Below are 25,979 nucleotides of genomic sequence, written 5' to 3' on the forward strand. Positions count from 1 at the left end.
CTGCCAGGGGCCGGGCGTGGCGGCCAGAATTCGGGCGGAGCCTCTCTCCATCCCTCCCTCCCTCGTTCCCTCGCTCCCCAGCCGGCGGGGCCGCGGGGCTGAACCCGAGAAGAAGCCGTGGGGAAGGTTTCCCCCTTGCAGGGGAAGCGGGGCCCCGGGACAGGTGGGCCCAGGACCCACTCGAGAAGGCTCCCACCAGACACTCCCCCCCGTTCCCCCGCCCCGTTCCGGGCCGTCAGCAACAGTGGGAGGCCCGTCCCGACCCCCTTTTGCAGCTGGGTGTCGTGGAGATAAGAGGCAGAACCGAACCAAGCAGAGAGGGAGAGGCCTGGCTGTACGTTCCGACCAACACGCCGCGTAATAGCTTTGCTCCATGGAGAAAAGACCACTCGGGGTGTCAAAAAGTTCTGCCGGCGATGTTCCTGGAGGGGAGATGCTCTGATGCTTGGCTGGGGAGGTGGTAACAGTCGGGAACAGCCTCTTCCCACCGCAACATTTATTCTCACTTGAATCCCCCCCCCTACCCACACACACACCCCATGTCCCCATACCTTCAGATTCATGATCACATAAAAGATGAAGCATTAAACAGGCAGCAACAGCCAAAATTGTCATCACCGCTGAAATGTCTCAACCCTATAGTATGAGTTAAAGCCATTAAAGCCACGCAGAGGTACTGACAAAACTCAGCAAAGGAAGCTATGTATTTCCTCAAGTTTAAAAATAACTGGTTTTGCTCTCTGGGGCTACAGGGGGCCTCTGAGCTAGGCATATGCCAGCTTTTATGCTCAGGAGGGTAGAAGACCCCATCTTCTGCTGCTTTGTTTTGCTGTTAGCATAGACATTCTCTTTATATTTGGGATTTAATAGCTCCTTCAGTAACTAAAATTGTCTTAAGAGGGACGACAGGTAAGATCTGATGTTCTCCAACACAAATAAAGGGCTAGCATAAGTAATCTACATGAACAAGGCAGGGTTTGCCAGTGTAAGCAGTGGTCTGTACTTGTCTACGCCAGGTTTGGGTTTATATTAAGCCATTTAGTAATTGCAGTAAAAGTTATAACCTGTCCTACCAAACTTTATCTCATTTCTTTAGATAGCAAAGATACAACATTGACAATTTACACAAGAGTAAAATGCTAGCTGCTGAGAGCTTTTTTTTAAAAAACAGCTGGTTTTGTTGTGGACTTTTTTTCTGGTTTTCTTCCCATTTTCTTTTCCAGCACATTTGGAGACTTCTTGAAAGCTGTGAGGAGGAAGGTTCTAGTAACTTCTGTACTTCCTATAAGTTGTTTTTTTTTCTTTCTTACCCTCTGATTCAGCTGCTTTACTTCTTAACTTGTTTTGGAAGTCTTTATATGACTGGGGTCCTGCTGACCAGAGTTCAGCCAGGAGAAACAGAGATACCTTTAAATTAATACAAGTAGAGTAGCAGTCATGTCATGACCAATTTTGTTTTGTTATATGATAAACCCCAGCTGGCTTATTTTTTTTATCAGTACTAGAATATACAAAGGCTTAAGTAATAGTTTGCAAATCATTATTTAAAACGAACGTGCCAGAAGCAGCAGGTAACATTTTTGGGTACTTATGGCTTTCTTCTGGCCTAAAATAGGAGGAATGAACTTCAAAAGCAATTCTCAGCCTGCAGTGACTCCCCCAATTTTAAGTAGATATTCAGAACACTTGAAAAACACACAGTTGGTACCTGGGGAAGAGATAAGGAATGAGACAGATGGCAAAGAGCATGGAAAGTAAGAAAATGATCTTTCTAAAAGCAAAGAGCAAGGTTGGTATGCTATGGTATATGACAAAAAAGCAAGGCAAAAAATTATGCCAAGTACGTAGTTTTTAAAATTCAGAATTAAGTATTCCACTCACAGATTGGCATTTGGGAAGTCATTCCATGCATTTTCCCTTGAGGATCAGCATGGCAGTCTGAGGGAGGTGGCAGATATTTTGCCAGAACAAGTCCTTATCTGGTAACAGCGTGTTTTTATCCTTCATTACTGTTTTGTTTCCAAAATGTAATTCAGTTTCCATGACAGTTTTTGGTACACTGCATGAAACATATTATCCCTCTTACTATGTCTATCCACAAATGTTTTCTGGGTTATGGCTTTAGACAATGACACATTTGTGCAAGCACAGGCACATTCTTTAGATTGAAGGCAATATATATATATCAAATAAATACATCAAATATAATTGAAGAAAGAATTTCTATTGTCACAAAAGCATTTTTACTGATGAGAAATCACCGGTATTTTAGTTCTGGCTATATTTCTATTCATGCTTTACCAGCTGACATTTGGATCATTTTTATGAATTTTTTTTCCAGCAACAGAAAAGAGCACGTGGGATTTAAATGGCATATTTTATCTGTGTAGATAAAACATATAGTTGGTGGCCCTTCTTCCTTCTCACAACTGGATAATTTTAGTGAGCACCAAACAGCCTGATCTTTGCTGTGCAGGCCAGATGCAATCTGCATACAATTACAGGCTTCCATTACACTGAAATCCTGTGACTCCAACAGATAATCAAGAACAAAGCAACGTGATCAGAAGAGAACTAAATGGTTGCTGATAAATCTTTTTGGCTGCAGAGCACATAGAAGAATGCACACACCATTTAGTTACAGGGAGAAATAAAGCAGGTTTTTTTAGGCAGTAAGATTTCTCTACTACCATATATAATTGTCCATCTAAGTTTGGACACTCCTCCAGACTTCAAAAGTCTTCTTAATTCAGGAATAGAAGTTTTACTGGTAGTTTTAGGTGAGACAATCTTTAAATAAGATCACAAAATAATCTTGACCTTACACTATTTATATAATTCCTGGAAAAAATTCCTTAGGGAATTTGTATTTGAAAGTCATTTTAAAAGTTATCTGTTTTGAAAGTCATTAATCTGTCATTCTTCTGCTTAGCTCAAAGGTAATGAGCATTAAATTAAAACTTCATTTATTAGACCAACAACTCACAGATGATGCCAGTAGGCTGGGAAGGAGGGAGGAAATTCTTTGTTTCTAGTACTGACATCTAGACAATTAAGTCTATGAATTTAATCTTTATATCATTTAATAGGATCTAGAAGCCCAGATTTTCATTAGGACAGATTAATGGCCTAATCTGAGGAGAAAAGAGAAAAACACAGTTCCCTGAGAAACAAAGCATAATACCTTGAGTAGGTGTTTTGTGGTATTTTTTCAGTAGGTTAAACAGTGAGCACTAAAGGACTGTTGTCTAGACATATGCGTTGGAGCCTGCTGGATTTAAGAAACCTGTTGAGATGATGTGTTTCAGGCACAAGGCTCCTTCAGCAAGCTTCAGAGCTACAGTAACAGGTTCCAAGAGCAATCTCATGATTGTGAGTAGCTGCTAGAATTTGCAAACTGACAGGATCATCAGAATTCTCAGTCACAAATACTTTACTCTGAAAAGAACCTTCTACTCCCACCTTACAGAACATGCACAGCTGGGTCAATTGTTTATTTATTTTTACAGTTTAAGGTTTTTTTTGTTGTTTTGTTTCTTTTTCCTCCTGGGCAAATGTCACATAATAATGAGACAGTCACGATTTTAGTTTTAATTTGTAGTATTCAGTATCAAAAGTATATACATGTAACATTAAAAAGTTACATTTACAAAATTGGCACACCCGAGTAAGATTTATTAAAGCTTTAGTAACAACACTACACAATATCTAGAAAAAAATACCGTGTTATTTTTAAAAGAACCAGTATGACATTTTATTATACAGTACAAAGTTGGTGTTAAATGTCTCTAAAGATGATATGGTGTTATAAATAATCATTTTACTTTCAGCTTAAAATATATTGTCAATTCTAACAAATGTTCAGAAAGACCTCATGCCTCTTCCAAGCTTTTGTCAAATGAGCACAATCCTCAAGGTATTTTATACTACAGCATTCATTTTACCAAAATATTTACTGCAAAGTTCGTGATCGCCAAGATATAAAACTAAAATATGTATTTCCAGCATAGCAGGAGGTAACCACGAAGGCAAAGAACTGTAGAGAGAGGGAGAAAAAAATTATTAGGAAAAACTATACATTTGAGAGCACTGCCATCTGTATTAAAAAAAAAATTAGCCACGGGATTTGGAAAAAGGAGAAGTATCAGGTTGACTGTAAATGCCACTCTTACACCTCCTTGGACTTGTGCAGTCATCACAGTCAATACTGTGTAAGTTTATATTTATATGTAGAAATATGGGCCCAGAAGCAGACAAAACATGACATGTTTTAACCCACACTTCCACATTATTCTGCCTCAGTCTGGATCTTACAGATTGGTGTTTTCAACACCAATTGCTGGTATAGACTGAGGGATAGTCCATGGGGACAGCATGAGTTCAAGTTACCACTCCTGCACTGCTGTGTTCCCGGAATCACCCACAGCCTGTACCTCACTGTGCCACACTCCATCAGAGGAGGTTTGGATTCAAATGCAGCCCCAGACATGTTCTCAAACAGCAAGCAGTACCAATTGGGTTACCAATTCCAGAGGTCCTCTACTGATCACAGAAGGAAAAGACCTTTAAGATAATCAAGTCCAACCATTAACCTATCTCTACCAAGTCGAGTGCTTAAACCATGGAATCATAGAATCATCTGGGTTGGAAGGGACCTCTGAGATCATCAAGTCCAACCCTTGATCCACTGCCACCACGGTTACCAGCCCATGGCACTGAGTGCCACATCCAGTCTCTTTTTAAATATCTCCAGGGATGGAGAATCCACCACTTCCCAGGGCAGCCCATTCCAATGCCTGATCACCCTCTCAGTAAAGAAATTCTTTCTAATGTCCAACCTAAACCTCCCCCAGCACAACTTGAGACCGTGCCCTCTTGTCTTGCTGAGAGTTGCCTGGGAAAAGAGACCAACCCCCACCTGGCTCCAACCTCCTTTCAGGGAGTTGTAGAGAGTGATGAGGTCTCCTCTGAGCCTCGTCTTCTCCAGGCTGAACAGCCCCAGCTCCCTCAGCCTCACCTCACAGGACTTGTGCTGGAGTCCCTTCACCAGCCTGGTTGCCCTCCTTTGGACCTGCTCCATGTTCCTAAGCACCACATCTATACATCTTTTAGACACCTCCAGGGATGTTGATTCAACCACCCCCCTGGGCAGCCTATTGCAGTGTTAAATTACTCTTTCAGTGAAGAAGGTGCTTCTAATATCTAATCTAAATCTCCCTTGTGCCACTTGAGACCATTTCCTCCTGTCCTGTTACCAGGGAGAAGAGACCAAGCCACCACCTAGCTGAATAAGGGTATTCCACAGTGCAAGTAACAGTGACATCAGCCATGCTGAGATATCACTATTTTGTTAGAAAATGATTACAGAATAAGCCTTCTGTAGCAGGCTAGATTTATTTTATGTTTAGAGATTATGAACTACACTGTATCAGTAGCACTGTTTCTGGAGTCCTTGCAACACACACACACACACAGAAACCCAAGAACAGCTGTGAACTATTTCAGTTGTCCTGATAAAGTCCAATTCAGTGCTAGTGTTAAATCCCTGTCAGTCACTGCATGTTGTTCAAAACAGCCAATGTTCAAAATGGTCTTATGATAAGGCCAGAATGTTTTGTGCTGGTAACTGAACCAAATAAAGCTGACATTGCAAATAGGATTAACACTACTTTTCTTGGAGGTGAGCAGTGATAGGACAAGAGGGAACAGACCTTCCAGTACCTACAAGGGGCCTATAGGAAGGCTTGTAGTGATAGGATGAGGGGCAATGTTTTTAAATTAGAGAAGAGTAAATTTAGACTGGATGTCAGGAAAAAGTTCTTTACCATGAGGGTAGTGGAAAAATGGAACAGGTTGCCCAGGAAGGTGGTTGAAGCCTTATCCCTGGAAATATTCAAGGTGAGGCTTGATGAGACTCTGAGCAACCTGATGTAGTTGAGGGTTCCCTGCTTACTGCAGGGGGATTGGACTAGGTGACCTTTAGAGGTCCCTTCCAACCTGAATTATTCTATGATGCTATGAAAAGCAAGTGACAATAAAGGAAATTTAGAAAATTGGATACTAGGAGGGAAAAGTTACATTAGGAGTAATGTAACATGGCAGTAGAGGTGTTGTGGAATAGCTATCCTTGGAAATCTCAAAATTCAAATGTACAAGGCCCTGGTAGTCTGATATGAGTTAGCCCTGCTTTAAGGTGAGACAGAGCAGGACCAGGTGACCTCCTTGCTTCCATACCATCACTGGCCTGGGTAGGCACTTCAGCTCTGAGGGAAGAGCACAACTAAGCATGCATACAGGCAGTAACTCTAAGACCTCCAACATTTTGATGAGTCTTGTCTATATATAAATTTAATCACAGACCCCCATAACTGTATATTACGATGTAAATTATTATGTTACGTTATTGTACTACTATTGCAATACTGTACTATTTTATTACATTATTATAAATCATATATATCAATCTTCTTTTTCAATAATTTCATTTCTTATGAAATAAAAGCTTCATCTAAAATCTTTCTAATGGAGAACAGCTACCGGGGATAAAAGATCTGCTGAAGTCTCACAAACATTAATTTATGAAACCCTTAATGGTTCCAGAAAGCAAGAATCTACATTAAATAGTTTATTTAGACAGTGCTTTAGAAAAACATATTAGGAGGTATTAGAAAAGAGTCCAAACAGCCCATGAGACACTAAGCATTCATGCATTTACATAAAACCTGAATCAGCATGAAAGATTATCTAACAGCAAGCAAGTTCCTGTCAACAGCAGTGGCTGAGTAAAAGATCAATAGTTCAGAGCTACCAAGAGAAGATCTTGACCACCACTGAAGTGAGAAAGTTACCCAACTACAAGACAAAAACAGAGCAGGTGTTCATGGCCATGTACATTAAGCTTCAGACAGAAGACAGGATTTTTTAATAGTCTAGAGAGGACAACAGCAGAGTAGCTGTAGTTAAGAATTATTTGATATAACTGAGTTTCTGTACTGTTGCCACAACAGGAAAGAAGTCCTTTTACTACTTCCTTGACTTAGACAATGTGTTCACCTACTCAGAAAGTGACAAGACTCTTCAAAATTCATTATTTGCATCCACATTAAAATACTGAGAAGTGATAAGATTTCTCAGACATTGCCTACCCAACTTCAAGGAAAAGATTATCAAAAGTTCAGTTGGTAACAGGAAGATTGCTGTGGAAACAATGATACAGTGGGCCCTCCCAAAGGTGCTGGGTATTTGTACAAAAATCCACAAAAATCTGAATGCACCTTAAGCATCTGTGCAATGTTAGCTGAGTTAAGCTGCTTTTGAAGTTGTCCAAGTACATTGAGGTGACTTGGTGCTCACCCAGACCATTTTATTTACTCTGATGTGCAGGCTATGACCTAGTAATTAATTTGAATTATAAATTACTACATAATTATAAATTATTTATAAATTAGATAATAAATTACTAGAGCTAGTAATTAATGGGGACACAGGTGGTGAAAGCAGCATAATCTTGAAAGTATTACAGCCTTTCCTGATGCTACTGTCATTTCCTGGTGGAATTTCTAGTCACCTCAAAAAAAAAAAAAAAATGAGCTAAATACAGCTACCTATAGATTTGTGCATGAGCTTCTACAACTGTCTGCAGCTTTTCAAAATGCAGAATGCATGCATTTAAACGGGCACTTCCAGTGAGCCTTCTTCTTTTGATATAAATTTATTGGACATAAAACTGATTTTAACAAAAAAAATAACCAAAGGAAAAAAACCCAACAAAACAAAACAAGACCAAAAAAAACAAACCAAAAAAACCCCAACAACTCACTGAAGAAGCTGCCCAGCTGTTGTAATTGTGACTGTCCAGTTCTTTGGTAACTGAAGATGCATCTACAATGGCAGCAATGAGGTACAAAATGAAGGCACTTCCATTAAAACACAGGCCCTGTTGAAAAAACAGACAAAATAATTAACATGCACATGCATTTGTTTCCATTTTCTATTCCTCCCCTCTGAAATGTAATGTACACATGCAATGTACACAAGAATTATAATTCTTAACTATTTTCCAAGTCTTCCAAGTTGCTCTCTGTCAAATTAAAATGTAACTGCTTATTCCAAAAATGACACCACTTGGTTATGACAACCTAAGTGATGGGCAGTAAGAATATGATACTATATGAAAAGAACAAGGAAACAAACCAAAACTGCAATATGATTATTTTCTAATCTACACAATAGTACACTGTTGGAATCAAAAGACTTGTGGCATGTAAAAAAAATATTCTTAAAGCTTCCAAAACTTTGTTATTCCCCACTTTTGAAGGACATAAAGAGGATGTAATTTTTTTTCAGTGGTACTCTTCCAGTTCCCCCTCAGTACATTTCCCTTCTGCCTGTTTTGGAGAAGAGAAAGAAACAGATGAAACCAAGGAGGAGAACAGTGTGAATGGACTACAGGGGCCATCAAGATGGCAGATGCTGCACTTTCTCTTCCAAGGAGCTGAGTTAACTTCTCAGAGTACCTATGTTCATTACTAAGAAAGATGCAAAGCAGATAAATTCATATCACATGACAATCAAGAACAGTTTGCCTGGGTTTGGCAAGCAACAAAGAACAGGAAAGGGAGGTAAAACAGAACTCTGAGAAGATGAAAGAGATCAAAAGGTATGAGGTTTTTTTTAAAAGTACATAGTTTTAGTACTTTGTCCTTTACTTACTACTTGGTCACGGCTATAGGAAGGTTATACTATTTTTTAAAAAAATCAGGGTTCAAAACTTTCTGAAGAGAAGCCATTCCCCAAACAGGTCGTTTCTGAACTGCAGATCCCTCCAGAGGGCAGCATGCTGAGCTGTCATTTCTCCACATGACAGTCTCCAGATCCACACAAAAAAAACTTAAAAGAGTTTTCTGAGCAGGCTGAATGGCATGCACCTTCTCCATAGTTCCTAAGTCCTTGCAACTTCAGGACATTTGGGAAAGCCACTTACTCACCCTTCTGCCAGGAACTGTAGGCAGTGCTTCAGCACATTGGTGGAGTCCAGGGCTTGGCACTTAAGGTTTGATTCAGAGACTTATTTATAAGTGAGGTTCATCTCACCTACATCAGTTATCTGATAAAAAGCGATTGTCTCTATCGACAGATCTCACCTCTCTTGTTTTATCTGGGCAGCACAGTAATAAAATATAAAACTATCAAATTTAGGCTAAGATGCCAACAACTGACAGGTTCAGGTGAACTTCTGTGAGGCACTGATTTTCAAAATCCAGATTTGACTGCCAAGAGTTTTCGCTTGTAATTTTTAGATTTCCCATTCCAAAAAGACTCAATTACCCTGGAAAGCTACAAATCCCTGTGATATCTTGTCATGTAGAAAAGAAAAAAGGCACAAAATTTTTGAGAAGTGCTGCTCTGGGAAATAACACTGTTGGGGAAGACAGAATGCAATGCAAGCTGATTGGGCCTTTACTGCCAATATATTACTTAAACCAAATGGTTCATGCTAAATTACCATCTGCTTCTTAAATTCAAATTTACCAGATTTTAAAAGCTTCCATTGATTGCTTTAGCAAAGAACTTGTAATGTTAAGGAGAGTCAGTGCTTCATGTTTCAAGCATGTCCTTTGGGTTAATTTGCAGTAAAAGCAACCTCATCTTTAGCTATTTGGTAATGTGCTTAACCTGCAAAAAGTGGATTTATGACAGAGATGTCATAAATTTTGGATGCTGCATACAATAGGCACAATTTGAGCTGTTGCCTGTGGGCTATCCTAGTATCTAACAGAGACTGGAATTCAGGATACTTCAGAGAACAGGAGGAAGGTAGGCATAAACTCAATCGAAAAGGTGTGTGTCATGCTTTCTTGAATGAAGACATAAACAACATCTCTCTGCAAAGACAGACAGCATTCCTCTTGTTGAGCCAGGAGTGGCAGAGGCTCAATACAAAGGCTGTTCCCAACAGCTCTTTTAATACCTCAGGGGAAAACAAGCTGGAATGCAAGCATCTTTTTCTCTATTTTGCATTTATTTTCTCTTCATATTACCCTTTACTATAAAGAGACTACCCTTTGGACCTACATTAATTGATCTTATCTGTAGTATGGTTGGAACTTAGAGCAAGGCATGCACTCAATATGAGGCAGAAACAAATAAAATTTTCCAGATTGTCTATTACACAAATCAGGGGCAACTCATTTACATGCAGCTGTTGTCTCATAATAATGTTAAACTGATGAAAGAAGGTTAATGACTAAAGCTGTGTGTCCAAATGGGTACAAAAATGCCTCCCATTTAAATGTACTTACACCTCATGCAAAGGAGGAAAAAAAAACCAAAACCAAACAACATCAAACCCCCACCACCACCACCTTTAAATGTACCCAGACACACTGCAGCTGTAATTGAAATAATCCAACATTTCTATAGCAGTGTGATAGCTTTAATGGTAATTGGTTGTCATGAAACTTGAAAACAGTGAAGCTATCTGAACATACTCCTGGTTCTTATTAGTAATTGCTATAGTTGGCTATTTATTACAGCAGCAAATGGGAAGACAAAAATAGAGTATTCAATTTTAGTCACATACTCAGTATAGCTGATAACAAGATGTTTGCAACACAGAAATCAAAAATATATTTTATCATAAACAGAACAGAATTCTAGTCAATAATATTTAGCTAGTATAAATAAATAATAATAATAAAAAAGTATCTCACTGTACCAGACAAATGCAAAGCTAAAATTTATAGTTCTTGCATGGGTCACAAATAGCCAGCTGAGATGTCAATGACTTTTAGGATCTATTACCCTGAAAACCAACCTGGTATGAAAATCATACAGCTAGCCAAGTTTGTTAAAACCACAAAAACTGGATCTGAATTTTAAGTGACTGTGGAATTCTTTTGTAATTACATTAGGTGTTTGTCTGATTTACATTAGGTCTTGAGCTATAAGTGAAGGATTACATAGTAGTTTACAAATATATATTTTTCAGCACCATTTTCACAGTAGGCACATTTTCACATATATGTGAAATTGCCACCTCTGGATGACCTTTGTTTTTACTTTAGCAGGGAAGAACTCATATTTTAAGAGCCGGGGTCCCACTTCCAACTCAGGATGTTGATTCAAGAAGGGATTTCTGCTGTTTAAGCCATATGGCCAGGTCTGTTAGCTCAAAGGCAGCAACAGACTCATTTTTCATGGGATGTAATCACTACAGCGACAAAGAGAGGCCACTGTGCATAAGTATCAGTCACACACATTACTGAAAATCAAGTCACTGCATCAACAGCTGAACAAAATGGTGAAACATCATGGGAAAAGTGTTTTAAAAGTGTCTGGGTAGTACAAAGGTTAAACAGTGCAGGTATGTGGTCACACAGAAATTAGGAAGAAATCTGCAAAAAGCAGAAGTACAGTTGGTTTACTACACCCACAGCATGCGTCAATATTTTATCCTCTTTGTTACCCAGCAAACCTGAAACAGCAAAGAATGGGAATATTTACCACTGCGGTCCAGGGCACCTGAGGGATCCTGGTGTAGGTCATTGTCATGTAGATGATCAGAAAGAAGATGGTGAGAACCCAGTAAAACACAGCTACAAACATCACCCAGCCAAAGGCTGGATAGAGGAAGTATTCTGTTCCAGCAATCAGCGTCCACACCAGCAGTCCCAACACCTGCAAAAGTTATGGAGAAGAAAGAAATCTGTTACATAGTCTTAGACCTCATACATTTGTTCTAGTTTAAGGAACAACACCACTGCTGTCCACATAACCACTTGATGAGCTGAGCTGGGTTGCTGCACTGTCAGAATACTACTTTAACAAAAAAGAACACCACATCAAACTGGTTTTGCTGTGGCAGGGTGTCACAAAGGGAAAGGCAGAACAAGGTTGTCTCAGTGTTGATTTAACTCAACCTTTAACTATCAGGGAGCCATACTTGCAGTGGTTATACAGCTAGCTCTCAAAAGGATTGGTTAATATAGCCTAATAGCTTAGCTGCACAAAGGTCAGTGCTACTATTTTGCAGTCACTGAAGTAATTTTAGAAACAGAAATCTGTGAAGGACCACTGGGATCTTCAGGTCCCATCTGCCACAGTCACAGGTAACTGAGTAGCAGTTCAAAATGGTCCACTCCTGCTCCATGGACTGGAAAGCATCACAGACACAAAACAGCTCCTAGGACTTCATTATACAAGTAATAAAATATCAACAACCACCACCAATGGTAACATGGTGCAGGTCAGGTTGGGAGTGTCATTATATTCCACAGTTCTTAAAACATGTCCCAAGTGACCTGACCCTACATAGTAGACAAGAACTCACACTCAAACAAAGTCCCCAAGCAAACCAATCTGGGGGAAAAAACTCTCCCTCCTGATCCTGCAGCTGGGGATCTGTTCACATCTAAGAAATGAAGAAATACATGAGCCAGAGATTTTAATATATTCCAGTTTTCTCTAGTGTTAAGTGGCCCTAAACAGAAAAAGAGGGATGAGGAGCAAACAAAATGGAAGTCACGTTATGTGCTGCAGGAAGAAAAGCTGTGTGTTTTGCAAATTGTTCAGCAATTAGAAAAACCTTAATTTTGAAAAAAAGGGGATATTTTATACCTTAAAAATCCCCAACCAAACAAAGAAACCAAACCCCAATACACACTTTACTGGAGTCAGACTTGGGAACTAAAATTCTTTTATGTGAAACAAGGGTCATCTCTTTCTGCTATCTGCACTATGGTGAAACTGCCCAGCACTGAAAAATGGAAGGAAGAAAAAAATAAAGCAAATACTTTTCTATGGCAGAACTGTACATGTAAACATGTAATAATAAATCTCTAAATGTTACATACATGTCAAAACAATATTGTTAAACCAAGGTTTATCGTAATAGGTCCTGTCAGTTTTCAGCCACCACCCTGTATCTGTTTATTTTGTCTTCAATTCACCTTCCAAATTGCCACTCAAACTTAACTGAGCCCTCAATTTGCTGTCTTATGTGTTCTCAGTATATTTCTGTATATTATTTGTACATGTACATTCACTCACATCTGCACCATGCATACATAAAAATGTCTGTTCTGCTGTTTCGATTTTTTTTTTTAGTCTTGTAATAGCAAAGGCATATAATGGTCTTTTTAAAAGCACTGACCCACCGTTTTCATCAATTCAGCAATTTCTCTATAACAAGCACAGGAATTTTGCTCGGACTGGGATAAAAATTCCTACTTCCCTCAGCACACCAGGGGAGGGCAGCATTGCCTCATAAGAGCAGCTCAAATCGTATTAACTGGGTAGTTAAAAATATACACTGTTCCTTAATGCAAAGTTATCGGCTTAACAATGCTTCCCATGGTTTATTTTAATTCCAGTTCCAAAAACATTTTACTAATAGTAGCAATCCAGTTAATAGTAACTCAAATTGCACAACCTCCCCATGATTAGATTAAAAACCAACTCAATTTTACTGTAACTACTTTAAGGTTAAACAATCTTGATAATATAACAAAATCCCATTTTCCTAGGATACAAAGTTGCTTTTTATTGTGCCCATCCACTTTAATCCAAATTTAAATTAATCATCTGGAAATTATGCCAATAAATAATTGGTCTCATGCTTGATAAATAAGTATTAAAGACAGATTTGTCCTAGGTCTGAATATTTAGCAAAATACCAAGGACAGAAACTTCAAAGATGAAACGATGAAAACAAAGAAATTAAACATCACTGAACACCATAACCTCCTGACAACAGAGTTGTTTTTTAGAAAGCTTTTAAAAATAGAGGTAGACTTTTTCCTAAAAAGAACAAGACAAGATGAAAAATGCTTAAAACAAAATTCAACACCAAGAAGATTGATCATGACACCTCAGCATAGATAGTGGGTTATTTCTGGAAAGAGCAAAAGCAGCTGTACATCTCACAACTATTAAAAAAAAAAAAATGCTTTTAATGCATGTTTTTAGCTAGCCCCTGCCAATGGCAGGACAAATTACCTAAGCAATTGAGATGCACCACGGGTGTTACAGATTTATATTCTTAACCAGGTCTTGGTTCATATGCATTGTAACTTTGACGGGTTGCGCATTAGAGTGCATCTGACATTTCCAGTTAGATCCAGATACTCTCACTGAATATTACTCGAGCTGACAAGCTGAAATAATATTTCATATTTCTTGATTGGACCTGAAAAGGTCAGATCAGCTCATGGTCAACAATTCACTCTGTGTGTAGTTAAATGATATGGCAAATGGTTTTATTGCCTATGTAAACATAGGCAATAAATTGATTTAAAGTTCACAGTGGCTGTCAGCATCTACAAAATACCTAAGGAGTCAAAGGAACACAGACATCTAGACAAGTCTTTCATGATTAGCTTGTCTTCCCAGCATGTTAAATACTGAGATAACTTCTGCAGTGTTAGAAGCCCATCTAGTAATATTCTGACTATCCCTTACGTTACGTGTTTGCTGTTCAACAGATCAGTACAAACTGGATGACACTTGTGCCTCTGCTGGAGCTGAGAATTCCACTTCTCCTGCTGATTTGATAACAAACCTCGCCGCTGGGAATAACTGAGCTATATTCAAATGCCATCTCAACGAGCACCTGGTGTACAAAATCTGGCAAGTGAGTGATAGGTATGTGATTCCACACAGCAAAGATCAGCAGCTCCAAAGCCCAGGGAGTGCCCACAGTCATTCAGTGTGCACAGACAGTACCCAGCTACCCTGACTGCTTCAGATCACCTGTGAGACAAGGGAGAAAGCTCCACAAAGTATCTGGGAAAGGCCTCTACCTCATTGTAACCAGGTATGCCAGAGCACACCAGTAACAGCTAAGTATTCAATTTTCATTTACGAGAATATTAAAATTATGCTTTTTAATTTTAAAGTCAGAATATGTTTATTTAGACTTATAGGAACATACTACAATCCTGTCAGAAATTACTCTGAGAAAGGGAGGAAAATCATCAAGAACACCAAAGAAAATAATTCATGTGGTAGTCGATGAGAGGGGTTGCTGGGCCAACAAGGGGCTCAAACTGGACCAGCTGGGTCCAATTTTTCAAGTCAGAGGGGAGATAGGGATTTCACTATTCAGAACACGATAAAAGCAAGCAGTTTTCCCTTGTTTACTGCAGTCTCTGATATCACCTCAGACATGTATTTTGTGATCATCTGGCCACTGCCTGATCAGGTACGTCCATTACTAGAATGCATTAATATGTCAAGAATGCATTAATGCATACTTCAGCAGTTGGCAAATACCATAAAAAGGAAATAACTTTTGCTACAAAGTCCAATATTATTGACCGTGCAAGTTTAAAATTAGATGCTTAATTGAATTGCATATTCAAACCCTTAAATAAGTGCCATAATTTTTCTGCAGTACCGAGAATTTCAAAAGTATTGGACTTATTTAGTCACTTAAAAAAATAAAGCCTTTGTTGCCTAGGAGATGAGACCTATCTTGTCTCATGTTGCTAGTGCAAGTCAGCAGGTATAAAAGCAGGTGCAAGCTTGAATCCATGTACCCAGGTCTGCTTTTTGAAGCAGCTAAAAGACTGCAGAAGAGAATTCATACTTGCAAAGTGTATTTAAAAAGCCTATGATGTGGTAGCTCCTCTCCAGTGACTCTCACGCTACAAATTCTGCAGCATTGATCTTGACCTGTTAACTCAGCAACACAATGCAAAATGTTTATGCATCCCTTTCAAAGGAAAAAGAAATCTCATTGTGGCAGAACTGACAGAGGAAAAACCCAAGGGTCATCTACTTTCATGAAATAAAAACCAAAAAAACTATTTGGCATGTTTGCCTAAAGCTTTTCCTATTCTTTATCCTAGACAAGCTTCCTAGGACCATTTCAGTTCTCTGTATGCATAATTACTGTAGGATTTATACAGAGTTGCCAGTGGCACAGATGGAAATGGCAGTAGAAGGAGAACAGAAGAGTTGTTCATTTGCAGCAACAGTTCCATCTTGTATTCAGGCCACCTAAACATGGACAGGATTCAGAACAGACCAAGTAGAAAGCAAGAAATCTTGCCTCTTATTCCCAAGAATGGAGATTTACAACTAGAAGAGAGAGAGAGGCCATTCTAAATTATTGCATGTCATTATTTCTAAATACATATTACTAAATCACAAGTTAGGAGCCACCTCAGCAGCAGCAGCACAAGCAGCCTATGAATGTCTCAGCCTCCATCCTTTCCTTCCCTTGGCTACTCTGCAGGCAAAAAACCCCCCCAACAACAAACCAAGCAAAAAAACGCAAAACAAAACAAGACAAAACAAAAAACCACCACCAAAATCCAGAGATTCTTCCGTGGGCAGAGAGAGCATCATCACTTCTCATGCCTTGTCCCCAGTGTCTTATCTCACCCTTTCGTGGTCCTTGAGGAAGACAAAGTTGGAGATGCTTTTCAGCAGGCAGTAAAGAGGGTAAAAGCAAGGAATCCTAAGGGCAATCAGCCCAGCAGTTCACCACTAGAGGAGCTGCCTTTATTCAACATTGATTTGTCAACCATCCCTTGGGTGTTTTTAAGAATGTGGAAAGATTGACAAACATTTTTACAAACCTTTTATGACATGGACCACAACCCAAAATGCAGGATCTTACACTGTCAATCAAAATATTGGGGTGTGGGTGGGTTATTTTAAGAGAGAAAGAAGAGTTCAGTCATAAGAACAGGTAGATTTAGTTGGCTCATATTTGACAGACACAGAGTTATTTTTTTTTCTTCATGACATGATTAAATTGACTAAATGTTTTGCACTGCACTTAAATAATGTTTTTTCAAATGGAGGTTTTGTGCTCTCATACGCCATCTATGAATCCTTACACATTTCGCCTTTTGCCACTAGAGAGCGCACAATCATTGCTTTTGTTTTTGTGCTTTTTTTTGTTTGGGTTTTTTTTTTTTTTTTTTTTTTTTGGTTGGTTGGTTGGTTGGCTTTTACTGGGGGTTTTTGTTTTAAAAAAAAAGCTTTATCAGGGGGCAAGATTCAGATGGCCTGCAGAAACATCAAAGGGACTATTTGCACCCAGTGCCAAACCCTTGCAGATTGAAAGGGAACACCTTTCAAGAACAGAAACCTTTCACAAGGGTTATCCAAAGCTATCGTGTGTGCACGAAACAACTTTGATAGGTTCACTTCCATACCAGCTACAACAACATCAAATGTAGGTTTACCCACAAAAATTAAGGATATTTATTAATAATACTTAAAAAAACAAACAAACAAAACCAGCCACAAACCCAAAATAAAACAAACCCCACCCCAACCAAACAAAACGAAAAAAAAAAAAACCTCAAAACTCTTCCCTACTATTTAGAAAACTGTATTTTAATGTCCATGGAGGAAAAATGTCTAAGAAAAAATACAGTGGAAGCCTACAAGTACTGTAAAAAACAAAAAACATCAATCCAGACTAAAGTATAAAAATCCTGTTTGTGCTGCAGTAAGAGAAGAGGTGATAAAAATTTTAAAATCTAGCTGGAGAAAAATGGAAGGATAAAAATTTAAATGATATTTCTATTACACTGAGTAAAGATGCAGAGACAAGGAAACTCAAAACCTCCTTTCAGCTACATTTCTTAGAGATAAAAGATCCCTGTTTAAGTGTCTTTGAAATCACAAAGACCATGCACATACACACTGTAAGAATCAATACACTGCCTTAGCCTACTACTCTTTCCCAGCCTCCAACACTTTTTTTAACACAAAACATTACAATGAGTTGACATCAGCCAACCATTACTGTCCCCCTCCTCATTACCCACACCTCTGTACACCACTTTTCCTCCATAAGCATTTTGTGTTATCAGCAGTTGGGAGAACTTATTTTGGTAAGAGCTGCTTGGTGGAGGAATCTTTTGTGACTCACCCAGGCTGCCTTCTGGCAAGACAGCCCCACAGATGAGAACATGGGCTCTACTAAATAGCAAAAAAAGCTAGACACTTTGATTTCTGCATGGTTTTGCAGGTTGTACACCAAATAAAAGACTAATGCCTTTGCTGAGACTTTTCAGGGCTTTGCCTTCCTAACAAAATTCAGAAATCTAGAGGGCTCACAGAAACATGACAGTGGTCATAATGGACATATCAGTGAATTATTTTATCATACATCATATCAGTGCAACTATTGTGTCAAACTGAGTAGCAGAAGCAGATCTCAAGCCTCTCCTACCTTTGAAAACATTTTGATTCGTAATAAAACTGTGCAAAAAAATAGTCTCTTCTACTTTCACAACATTTCTGAAAACTGCCCAAGTACCTTTTAGATTTTTTTCAAGCAACCTGTTTCAGCATTAAATCTTCCCACATCTTCAAAGTTTCTGTCATTCTTTTGGCTCTGTGGTGGTGCCACGAAACACCTCTCACTACAGACCAAATGGGAGGGCTTGAAATAATGACAACACTAACCATCCCTTCAGAAAACTCCCTGCACTTTTTCACTCTTTGGGATAGATTTCTTAAGAGAGAAAACTACTGGAAGCAGCAGGTGCCAAAATATGCTTCAGAAGCATGTCCTTACTAAGACTGAACTCCTGTACTCAAGAGTTTAGTCCAAATACTATTACAAGCCACACAGAAAAGCCTCCTGACCCAAGCTGGAAATGGGTCAAGGCCCACTGGCAGACATTTCATTCAACAGGGAGCATGCCTTTTCCAGAGTCAGAATTCAGAACAAGCCCCTCAGCAGCTGATAGACCTCCAGTGCCTTTCCTACAGCTCCACGGAGCAGGAAAGTCCTCCCACACCTATCCTAGTTCCTCAGGAAAGAATCCAAGAGCACATTTCCTTCCAAAATTGAAAAAAAAAAAAAAGGGGGGGGGGGAGGATCAGGCCTCCCCACACCTGAGCCAGCAAAGAAGGGCCAAGTTCTGATGTTCAGTTCGTGCCCCTCATTATCTGGGATCAGCCATGCAATGAGGATGTACTGAACCAGCCATAGCATGCTTGAATAAGGGTATTGGCTTGCACTTAACAGAAAGATTTACAAAGCCAGCTTGCAGGGGTGCCCAAGAAGCCATCAAGTCTCAGTGGAAGAGCAGAGAGAGGGAGGCTGTCGGCTGCTGGCACGCAAGCGGGAAACTTGATTTCTGATCAGCACGAGAGCTGCAGTGCTGCCCAGGCATAAAGACCAAGAGTTACCTGAGCAAAATGCTGTTGCACACCCCAGTTTCATGCTACCTTAATGAATCTACCGCCCACTAAAATGTATAAATCACAAAGGTACTCTTTCTCCTGGCCTCCACCATGTACTGCACTGACCGCTCTGCAACTCACGCGTGACGACTCTGCCACGATGCGCTGCTCCAGCTCGCTGCAGCTGACAGCTGAGAAAAATAACCCCAAGGATGGCAGGGAGCAAGGAAACTACTGTCCATCCCAGCAGTGTATTACAGTGCTCAAACATTGCTTCACCTGAGAAATACGCATGGAATGTGTGAGAGAAGGCCTAAGGCAAGTAACACGGAGCAAATGGACAGCTGACATTAAAAAAAGCAAGATAACGTTTTCAGGAGAACACAGACCATCCCATCTCCCATCAAAATCGTGAAATCATAACAAAAGAGTATATTTCTTACTTTCTCAGGAAGTTTTTGTCTTAAAAAATAACTTAGGGTAGTGGATACTCAGGAGGTAAGTAAGAAATAAGACTGTTCTTGAATTGTATATGTTGTTCCAGGTGATCAAAAAAAGTCACAATGGGAGATTATAAGTTGTTAGAAAATTAATAAAGGACATACCACGATGCTTTATGAATCAATGATGCACCCACACATCTGTTCATTCATTTCTCCCATTTGTAAAAAGGGATTATGAATGGATCCTGTACAAAAAGAAAGTTAAAGTTGGAAAAACAGTGAGTCCAATTTTCTATTGAAGACTAAAGGAGGACATGACAGAAGTCTGTAGAATGGTGGGTGGCATAAAGAATGGAACAAGGACTGGATTAGGACTCTCAAAACAAGAAGCATCCAGCTAAATTAGGACGCAAAAAGTTGAAAAAGAGAGGTGTTAGTTGAAAAAAACCCAAAACAACACATTAAGAAGAAAAAACAATACATAATTAAATCACAGAATTCACTGCCATCAGAAATATCATACACAATCATGGAAGACAGGTCAGCCCTGTCTTTATATATTGCCTACATACACAATAGTCAAGACACAACCTTCAGCTCTGGAAATTCCTAAGTCTGCAATTTGCTAGAAGCTAGAAAACTACACCAGAGAAGGACCTTGCCATTATGTGCTTCTTCTTACAGTCCTCCCTAAATTATCAGTATTAGTCATTATCAGAGACTGCATAATGGATTAAACAGACCACTGACCAGACACTTTACAACCACCAATACTAACTTCTGGTTACAATTTGCCTTCCTTCCTGCAGAACATCCTGGCAAGCAAGCAGTGGGAGATGCAGAAGTGTTAATAGAATGGGGTGACTACATGCATGGCACATCAGTATACCATTTGTTTCTAAAGCAGAATTACGAGGAATAATCTCAAGCAAGGCTGAAGAAACTGGCTTGAATTGTATCATCATAAAAATCTATCTTTTCAGCAGAGCAGTGGTTGATCATTAACAGGCCATTAAAATGTGTACAAAGCATAAAGATCAGTCCTTGTCCCAGGGCGCTTTCCACATTAAATGCTTTCAGGTTTTTCAGGGCTGCATTAAAGAGCACACTACTGTTGACCGATGCCTGTAAATCCTAACGTAAAGCTTGTGTTTCGCCTGGGGATCTGCACACACTGAGACATTTATAGAGGTTACTGTGCACCACACACATACTGACTTGCCAACAAAGTGCTACCCATCATTTTATCTACAGAGCCACAGCAGAAGATACAGCCTTATCTTTGTTCACGATGTTCTATTACCTCACTAAAGCACCTTCATCATCCCAGATCAGTCAGGAGAAAGACTCACAACCAGCCTCAGAGCTGCTGCAGCTGACCAGGAACGCACTGGTTACTGCTATCGGTGGCTCCATCAGGGACACAGTTTAATGTAAAAATAATGAGGGGTGGTGGTGCAAAACACCACAGAAGATAAACAGCCTGTCCTAAAAAGCACTTACTCACCTCTCAGGAAGGGCACCCAGTGAAACAGTTGGAAAGCAATGACCTCCAAAGCTCTTATTCTCCAAACATGACCTTAACACAAGGAGACTGCCTAGCTTCTTATCTAGCAATCTTGAGGGATGTGAATAAAAGAAACACTACTGCTCCCTTTTCCTTTCAGTACAGCAAGGTTTGCCTGCGGCAGGAGTTATTCCCACCACCTCACAGTACCCAGGAAGAAACAACTTACTATTGAGCAGCAATGCTGTCGATTTCAAATTCACTGTCTCCACAGTTTCCTGACAGTCATGGGAGAGGTGGTACTGCTATGGGAAATACCACAGTATCAGAAAGTTGAGGATCACAGGAATATCTGCTATGCTTTGCTCTTCAGCAGCAGAGAAAGGAAAATATAAAGCTGATAGTATATTAGACCAAAAAACACAAAATAATCTGCTTTTCCTGTTACTTTCTCAGGGATTTTTCACTTGACACCACTTGAAGCAGGCAATTAAAAAGCAGAGACACACCACCGTGTGGTGGCACTAGATGTTTGTTTCCTAGTGGTAGCTTTTATGCAGGCTCTAGATACAGGTCTTTTAAAAAAAACAAACCAAAAACCAAAAAAACACAAAACAAAACCAAACACAAAACAAAATCAAACCCAAAACCCAACACAAACAAAAAAACAAACAAAAAACTTGAAGATTTGGTACAAACACCTTCAGTTTTAAAAACAGCACATAAATTCTCTGGTGTGATGACTTTTTCTTCTTAAAACATTCATTATAAATCATCAAGATAGGTGAAACTACAAGGTTACACAGTTTTTCATTTAACATTCAAACACTAACCTATTTTAAGAGTTCTGAGTAAATGCTGTAGCTGATTTCTTTGATAAGTAACATTCACAAATCAGTCCTTTAAACAGTCCTGTCCCTCTACATGGACTACAGAAGCAAGAATACATCCCATAACCCACGTGAGTCATAGCAATAATTTATTGAGTCCTATTACCAAATTCCTGCGATGCCATATTTCATTGATTTCAATGTTAAAAGATCTTCATGCTACAAAATTACATGCAGATTTGAGACCTCATATTGGAAGGGAACATCAGCTGCTTGGTGGAAGAACTTAAAAGGGCTTGCAATTTAAATTCAGTAAAAGGAAAAAAGACAGGAAAACATACTGACAGGCTTTTTGAATTCTTATTTTAAGGTCTGAAGCTGACATTTGGACAAAGGAAGACATTTCCTCTCCTCACACTTAAGAAGAATTTCTAGGCATGATGACTGTCATGCATCCCTTCTCAAGCTGGATCGGGTTTCAGGAGTGCAGCTGCAGTTTAACTTCAGGACTGGGTCTGGACTCTTCTGGTTCAGGGGGTTTGGGAAGTGTTTGTTGGGAGGGGCAGATGACAAGCTTTATCCTACCTGTTGTTTGAGCAGATGTAGTCACTCGTTCACAAATATACGGGAGTTTTTCTAAGAAGGCTTTCAAGTCAAGCAGTCAAGACATTTCTGGAGGTAAAGACCAGGGTGCTATACAAGTGCTAACTTGTGCTTTGAGTAAGAATTCTCCTTCATAAAGCACACATGCAAACTCTTTAATGTGCTCCCTGTTTAACCTTTGTTATAGCCACTGAATACTTGTCTGTCTTTGATACTTATGGAAATGCATTGTGAGGAAATTATTCCTCTTGCACAGAAAAGTTACGAAAAAAGACTATTTGCTTCAGTCATCTCTAACTCGGTAATCTCCAGCAATCTGTTTTTACTTTTTCTTTTATTATTTAAAGTGGGAAAGCTCAAAAATGGATTCTGAGCTCAAAAGATAAAGGGTCATATGTTTCTGACTGAATGTGTGTTCCCCAGTCTGGCATTTATTATTATTTTTATTGCTATAACTACTGTTGTTTCTTAATGGAATATGATGGTAGTAAGGGGTTGCTCTTCTGTTCTAACAATTTCATACAAGTGAAAACAAATTTGAGTTACCTATGTCTTCTTCCACCTTCATCTTGCCTCTTCAATCTACTTAAACTTTTTTTTTTAAGAAGTTTTACAGCACTTCAGTTTCCTTTCTCCAATCTTCCCTGAATGGACATAATTTCTGAAGGTGGAAAACTACCAGCTTCTCAATAAATGGCAAATGATCTGTTCAAGTTACATTTAATATTTTAACACTGTAAGCTACTTCTAACATTTTAACATTTCCATATACACGTAAAATACACACAACCTCAAAGAAAGTGATTCTGCCACCATTTGTAAATTAATAAGGTGAACTATTTCTAAAAGATTGTTCCTAACAAAGGTTTCTTATGAATTATGACTGATTATTTATGCAGTCCACTTTGTTTAACTGGTGTCTACGTTCTTAAAGAGAACAATACTGTATACAGCTGCTTTATTAATAATGTCACTGGCTCTTTGTTGCTATTTTTATGTCTCTATCTTCCTGTTGGGCCATGTAAATAGAGATGCCTATAATTAGCGGACACACAGCATTGTTTCACAAATCTTAGCTGTTACATTAAAATAGGAAGCTTCTTGGTTCTTTGGGAGTAACTTCTATTTTGCCCTGTTGTTAAGATACACAGTCATAAAAGCCAGTAATGGTGCAATGGAAAAATCAAAGACAGTAGCTACTAAAAAAGGCTGTTGCTGCATTCTACCTCCATTGAAACATTAGGAAAACATTAACTGCTCATTCAGAAAAAAAAAAAAAAATTCATTTTTATAATTATGGTATCTTTCTATTTCCAGCTCAACATCACAGAACTTACTGGTGTTCAGAATACAGAATTTCTGTTCACCACAAGACAGGATCCTCTAGTCACCAAAAGTTTTAAGTTCCCTTCACCTGACAAACAGAAGACATGAGAAAATAAGTCTGCACCAAGATCTGTTGTTGTTTGCCTATTGAGAGGTTTATTGTACCTCTTGACTATTTCTATGTTGATTCTTACATATTAAGGTCCAAGCCCAAGAGCTACTAACTAAGTTTTTAGGTAAAGATTAAGGATTTAAAAAAAGACTGATCTACATGTTATAAAAGTGCCTCATTTAAAAAAAAAAAATATCTTTGGCAAATTTGCTTTCTTTTCTGAATACATTTTACATGAACAACATAGAACATCATGCCTATAAATATTTAACACCTGCATATGTTTTTGTGGAGGCACTTGTGTTCACAGATTTCACAGACAGAAAGGAGTTTTGGCCATGTGGGCAGTGGTATAAGGATTTCAACCTACAACATGCTTTGTGGAAAGAGATGACATATTGGCATAGACTTTGCAATGAATAGATTCATCTTGCCTCTAAATAAGCTGCCATAATGCTTAGTGCTCTCATTGTTAATAAACCTCAGCCCCACTTCTCATCAGAATTTGTCTGTTCCACCATGTCCTTTTCCGAAATCTTTATCTGTCACTGATACAAAGGTAATTTTGTACTAAGAACCATATTTTAAATTGTTCACACGATACAAATCAATAAGAGATAATCACAAATACTAAAATTGTTTCTGACAACAAGTTAAGTTCTTGGGGGGTTTTCTCCTTTTTTCTTTCTTTTTTCTCCTCACGGTAGTAGTAGAAAAAGTTTACTTTGAACTAATCAGGAACAGCAAAAATCCAGAAATAAGTTTTTAAGAGAGACCTATTTAAGACTCATTACCACTGTCCCACATCTCCAGAGAAACTTAAGGTGCAAAAGCAACCTTAAAATTAATGATTACATGCAAATACATTTTGCATTCCCCATTAACGCTAAAAGAGGAAAATAAATGTGTAAACAGACAATGTGGATCAGTCATGCCTTTAGGTAAATCTTTGTTTACATGCTCCGTAACTTTCTTTCAAAATCCTGAAGGAAAAAGGCCCACAAGCCTGAAGGACTTCCAACAGCCTGTCTGCTCTCCATAATAAATGCTCAAGTGGTACATGCAGCATAAAGAACAAAGTAAAAAGCTCCATGGGATACCTGACACTCGAAATTCAAACTACTAATGTCATAAATTAAGTATATACTCCTGTGTGTCAGGCAGGGTATAATGTTCTCCAACTGCTTCAATGGACCTTGTGCAAACAAAGAACAGAACAACTGGCTACAAATACCAGTTTTCTCGTGCTAGGAAAAAAATATCTCAAATCAAGAAGACGTTTTTCAAGGCCTGAAACGTTTGCTTACGCAGACTTAAATAAGCAAACAGAAATCATTTCAAGTCCCTCAGATACCTGCTCTGTTTTTCTGCCAGAGTTTGCTGCCTTGCAAGGGTGACTGCATACAAAGCTGCTCCTGATTTACCACACTCTGCTGACTGCCCAGATGATCCCACGTAAACAAATCATTGCTTTGGGTTAGCACCAGATGCAGAACTGTGGTCACAGAGGCAGAGACCTTTTCAGCTGTGTGCTTCTAAGAGCTACCAGACTTTCTGCATTTACCTTCAGAAATTGCCCTGGTTTGGGCTGACAGAAATACATAAACACGGGAAAGGCAAGAAGCAAGCAGGAACAAGTCCTTCATAGCTGTTGCTCTTGCTGCATGCACTTCGCTGTCCCCACAATCCAGTTATTAGATTTGGGGTTTTCAAGCATACTCGATTCTCTTTCTCCAAATCTGACTTTCCAATACAGTTCACCAATGACACTACAATCCCTGTAGTGTCAAACTACAGGGATTACTATGGATCAGTGGATCCCTGGAAGGGAAGTGTTTAGAGCAATTGCACCTCACAATGGAAAGGTAACCCCCATACACCCTCCTTCAAGCTTCTGTGGAGGCACCGGACTTTCTTCTGGGAGACAAGCATGCTGCTAGCCTGAACACTGGTACAGTCCAAAAATATATCTAGCCAAGTGTGCCAACAGCCCTAGC

The 25,979-nt window shown here is 39.1% G+C and overlaps 1 protein-coding gene across 2 annotated transcripts in view; it reads right to left on the bottom strand.

Moving 5' to 3' along the window:
* Positions 1–3,463: 3,463 nt before the first annotated feature.
* The window catches only part of CMTM8 (CKLF like MARVEL transmembrane domain containing 8), a 36,492-nt gene continuing 13,976 nt past the window's right edge, over positions 3,464–25,979 (bottom strand). The window contains exons 2-4 of one of the 2 annotated variants that reach the window (XM_071735437.1): positions 11,506–11,679; positions 7,820–7,936; positions 3,464–4,036 (exon numbers count right to left, since the gene is read on the bottom strand). In XM_071735437.1, coding sequence (XP_071591538.1) covers positions 3,953–4,036; positions 7,820–7,936; positions 11,506–11,679 — 375 coding nt within the window. In that variant the 3' untranslated portion in view covers positions 3,464–3,952. Of the gene's footprint in view, positions 4,037–4,105; positions 4,540–7,819; positions 7,937–11,505; positions 11,680–25,979 lie in introns of those variants that run through there. The other variant, XM_071735436.1, reaches the window with a different exon arrangement.

This window comes from Heliangelus exortis, chromosome 2 (genome assembly GCF_036169615.1).
Source record: "Heliangelus exortis chromosome 2, bHelExo1.hap1, whole genome shotgun sequence".
Classification (NCBI taxonomy): domain Eukaryota; kingdom Metazoa; phylum Chordata; class Aves; order Apodiformes; family Trochilidae; genus Heliangelus; species Heliangelus exortis.